Raw genomic sequence first — 5,055 nt, forward strand, 5'->3', positions numbered from 1 at the left:
ATCAAATTCTTGTTATATAATTGAAATATAACAATATTTACAATCATCAAAGGCACTAAAAATGGCAACCTCATTAACTTATAAATAACAAACATTAATTGGCACAAAACAAAAGTAAATAATAGTAAAACAAAAGCTCTCAACAGGATGTAAATATTTGGAATTTGTATAAATACAAAGTAGCTGCTAATCGTTATAGGATTAAAGATCTTTGGTAAATAATAATTGCCATCAACTTGAAATAATATACATATATTAAATGTATTTATTATTTCAACTGAGATCCTTAATAACAAAATGAATCATTAGTTGCTTGTTTTCAAATAGGATTCTAAATCTGCCATGATAATCTCAGTTAATCTCTCCACTGATGCTAAACTGGAATATTTACTGCCAAGACACATGTCATACTGAGCTTTCTCTAATTGCTGACTGCATTCAATTGGATGGAAGAGATGGATTAGACCGGGATCAGCAGCACGAAATATTGTTATATTACTGTGCACAATTTTGTTGTATAGATCGACATCTTCTTTTCCCCATCCTTGGATTCCTGTATCTAATCCTCCAACTTCTTGCAAGTCACCATGATAGAGACTGACTATACCAAAGCCAAACTGCCGCCAGTAACCCCGATCTTTATTGATATGTGTAGTTTCGTAAGAAGAAGCATTTTGTATAAACCTGGGATCGTATTCACTAAACACTATTGGAAAATATGCCTGTTTACCTTTTACAGTATTCATGCGTACTCTCCTTAAAACACTATTATCAAGAATAATATCAACATCCACAAAGAAAAGTAAGGCACTTGATGAGTAAAGCTTTGCACCAATTTCTAGAGCTAATGCTCTAGAAAATAGTCCACTTGCTTCGACCAATCTCAATAAATAGTTAGGATAACGATTTCGAAGATCTTCAAATACTGTTTTTGTTTCTGTAGCATCATCTGGAGAACCATCACTAAATAACACGACAGCTAATTCAACGTTTTCTTCCATTTTCAAGCAGACATCTTCAAAATTTTTTAAGAATCGTTTGAAAGTATTTACTCTTCCACTCAGAGGTAAAATGAAATGAATTACTGTTCCTGTTGAATATCTGTCAATATTAGACCCTCTGTATTGAACAGAAGTTTCAAATTCTTCCTCTTTGATCTCTCTTATTTCAGGCTCAGAGAAAGCTTGAAATAAATAAGCATGTCTTCTTACAGGAACGGTCATCTTCTTTCCACGATATTTTTTATAGGTCAGTAACATATCTAATATATAATCTACCCCATAAAGGGGATTAACACGAATATAACCATATAATAAATCTTTGAAATCAATAATCCGACCACGCTGTTTAGAAAATTTGTTAATCATTTCCATTACTTCCATAATTGTATCATTTATTGCAGTTTGCAGATGTAGTTCCATTCGACGTTTTGGATTTAAACTATATGCAGAATATATATTCTTACTTAGATAATCCCATATCAAAACTTCTTCAGAATTAGTTGGGTAAAATCTATTTAAATCAGGTCTTGATCCTTGAATAGAAATGTCATTAATAAGTGGAATTTCTTCTGATGGATTCTCTTCGTGTATATATTTTAGCATATCTTGAAGCTCACGATTAAGATGTAAAATTTTATATCTTAGTTCTTGAGATTGCAATCCTAGAAAATAATTATGGAGTCGATATAAATATAATGGCTGTTTAATTGGATGTAGTGTTATTGCTCGATGAATAGTCTCTGACTTTTAATCGTTTTGTAAATACACCTTCCCCACTAAAACTGTGATAAAAAATACTCTGCATCTGTGAAATTATATAAAATATTTAATATAAGTAATTTATTTATATTTCAAGTTAAGTAAATTTATAGAGCATTTTAAGAATCTAAGTAATTAATATTTTACAAAAAATTTTCATTATTTATTTTCTTTTTGAGAAAAGTATTTGAATAATAATTAAAAAATCCACATTTATGTAACAATAAGGAAATATTAAAATAATAATTAAGAGAAGTTTTTATTTTTATCTCCTTCTGCCTCATGGACCTTTTACTTTATTTCTAGCTTTTTTCAATAACCACCATGGGTTTTGGCCAAGCTCACAATGGGCTGGCTGGATGACATTTGACATGTATGGGAGAAATCACTTCATGAAAAAACTCGTGAGTTGCTCACCTTGATTTGATTCAGGGTTCTGTAGAGCAGTCAGCTGACACCTAACTGCCTCAGCCATCCAGCCATCAAAAGAAAGAGAAAAAAGTTATCTTCAAATTATAGCATTCTTGTCCAAACAGGCTAATTTTTTCAAAGAAAGTTTTTTCTTTAACTATTAAAAGAAAACTTTCAAAACCTTTGCTCTCAAAGTTTTATTTCAATTCTATTATTATTAAAGTAAGCAACATAAAAGAAGGAGCGTAACAAATGCAAAACACCAATATTTATTTAATGTCTGAATATTTATATTGTTATTGGCCATAGAAATCACTAACCAGGTTATGATAAATCATAGCCTGATAATAAACAGCTACAACAAAATAGCTAATTTAGAGAAATTACATTTAATTCTTGTAATTAAAGAACAAAATGTGGAGAGTTGCATTAAATATATAAAATACTGTATATCTGTATACTGTATTTGACAATTGAGAGATTTAAAATAGATTTTCCTTTACCATTCTTTGAAAATCCACATTTGTACAAGAATCTCGAAGAGATTCACGAAAGACAAATATCTATTTATAATCCTATAACAAATGACAAAAAAGGTTGAATTTAATGAGAAAACTTGTATTTAATTATAATTTGATTAATGATAATTATTAATTTTACTACAAATAACTAATATTCTTTATTCTCTAAGATTCTAAATTATTATTAATCAATTATACTTATATATGAATAGCAAGTGTCAAATTCTTTCAACTTTTATATTGCTACTATAAAATACATTATACAAAAAATTGTTAAAAATTTAACATAAAATATTAATTACCCAGACTGCAGTTGTTCTAATGCTATTAATGTATTATTATAGGCATTATTCATAATATTCACCCTGAATAATAATATTCAATTTCACATTTATTCTGTCTAAAAAACAACCCCTCATTTCAGAACCACAATATTAAATACAAGGTGTCTGGATTGAAACTGATATTTTAAATCACCAACGAAATTTTGTGCATAAAGACAAATGCATTTAACACATTGCATGACAAAAAGTTACTCCAAGTTTCCCTAAAATTAGTTAACTTGTATGAAGTAATTAGTTGTGTTTCATATCCCCATGATCCTGACATTACATTGCCAGACTTCTACCTAAAGGGATACATGTAGGACAAGGTTTATTCTAGCACCAAAATCAATCACCTTAATTAATTTTCAATGCACATACTGTTGCTTCTGTTACACCACACATGTTGCAGAACAGACAGTAGCAAACTGATTATTATTCAGATATTCTCTGTGCAATAAAAGAGTACATGCAAAGATTCTATAAATTTGGTCACTCATTGAGGATTTTTTATTTGAATCTAAAACCAAACACAAATGACTGTTATCCATAAATAATAAATGCCAATAAACCAATAATGTTGTGAGTGCAATTATCTTCCTTTGTGGAAAAGAGTCAAGAATCCATGAACTAATTTCAAACAAGCAGCAACAAACTAATTTGTTGTAATTAAGCAAGTGAATTTCATATTAACATAAAATAAAGTAAAATAGAACTTTTATGAACGTTATTCTATAAATGTTTGTATTGTTTAAAGAAATTCATGATACTGGTCTGCAGGATTGAAAACTGTGAGTTGAGTGGTCCATGAGATCAAAAAGGTTGGCAACTGCTGATTTAGACTAGGGAACCCTTAATTTATAATAAAGATTTTTATATTTGTTACTGTATCATTGAATTTATGTGTAACTATTAAAATTAAAATGGTTAAAATAATAATTACTACTTACTTCATATGACCATGTACATGGAATTCCAACAAACTTCTTTACACACCTTCCTATTTCAACATCTTCATGTGTGGAATATAAATGCTTCAAACAGTATCGAATATGCGGAACTAATAATTTTAATGTCATGCGACTCATGATGATTCCAGGGCCTCCCATGCAAAAATTGTCATCTGGCTCGAGATTCAATTGCCCAAATTCTTCCTCCTTCCCTACTCCAGCCTGACCAATAAACTGAGGTTTGCTGCTATTGACCGAACGTAAAAATTTTTCTAATTTATCCATTCTTACATACATGTCATCATCAGCTCTCATAAACCATTCAAATTTATCAATATAATGGTCATGCATATATTTCAACATCAGAAATGACTTTTTCTGCGGAGGATAAGAATCATCCACTCCAATTAAAGGCACAAGTGGTATTTTCAATGATGTTTTAGAAATGGCACTGGAAAAAAATAGTAATTTTCCTGGAACATTTTGGCCCCATGTAGAATATATAGCAAGTGCTCTGCTTTCTAAAAATTTTTGAGCTGTCATAACACCAATAAAAAGTAATGTTTTATCTTGTTTAGATATGTTTTCAATATTTTCATGATATAGATTTTCTTGTACTATTCTGTTTACTGATCGAATGCGATAATGAATACATCCAGACATGAGATGATGAGGTATGAAAGATCGAAGCATGACAGCAATCAAAAAGCCAAATAATATTCCAATAAATAAACTAATCACAGGATGAAGTCTACGATTTCGAGAAAACAAACACACTTCTGGCATTTTGATTTTGTATTCAATTTTACAAAATTTAACAAAACTAATTCTTGAAATCAAAAATTACTGAAAGGTTTTCTGTAAAACAAAATATAATTTAATTAATTTCAACCATTTTTTTTAATACATTAATCATTTATATACAGTAATACCCTGACTTATGCAAACTCAAAATTACAGTTCTTGATTTTTTCGTTTGGCAACATGCCACCCGCTATCTTCGGTGTTTCTCTTCTGTGATACGCATTGGACACATTTCATGCAAAAATTTATATGTATTTATATGCAAAGCTGTACCCCAATTTATGCA

At 29.7% G+C, this 5,055-nt stretch overlaps 1 protein-coding gene across 1 annotated transcript; it reads right to left on the reverse strand.

Moving 5' to 3' along the window:
- On the reverse strand, window positions 1-4,855 carry Chsy (Chondroitin sulfate synthase). Its single transcript, XM_067275102.1, is given in 3 exon segments — window positions 1-1,736; window positions 1,738-1,806; window positions 3,966-4,855. Coding segments are annotated over 3 exon segments (2,286 nt in total). The 5' UTR covers window positions 4,752-4,855; the 3' UTR covers window positions 1-305.
- Window positions 4,856-5,055: the final 200 nt, after the last annotated feature.

This window comes from Centruroides vittatus, unplaced genomic scaffold (assembly GCF_030686945.1).
Source record: "Centruroides vittatus isolate TY-2023 unplaced genomic scaffold, ASM3068694v2 contig_595, whole genome shotgun sequence".
NCBI lineage: Eukaryota > Metazoa > Arthropoda > Arachnida > Scorpiones > Buthidae > Centruroides > Centruroides vittatus.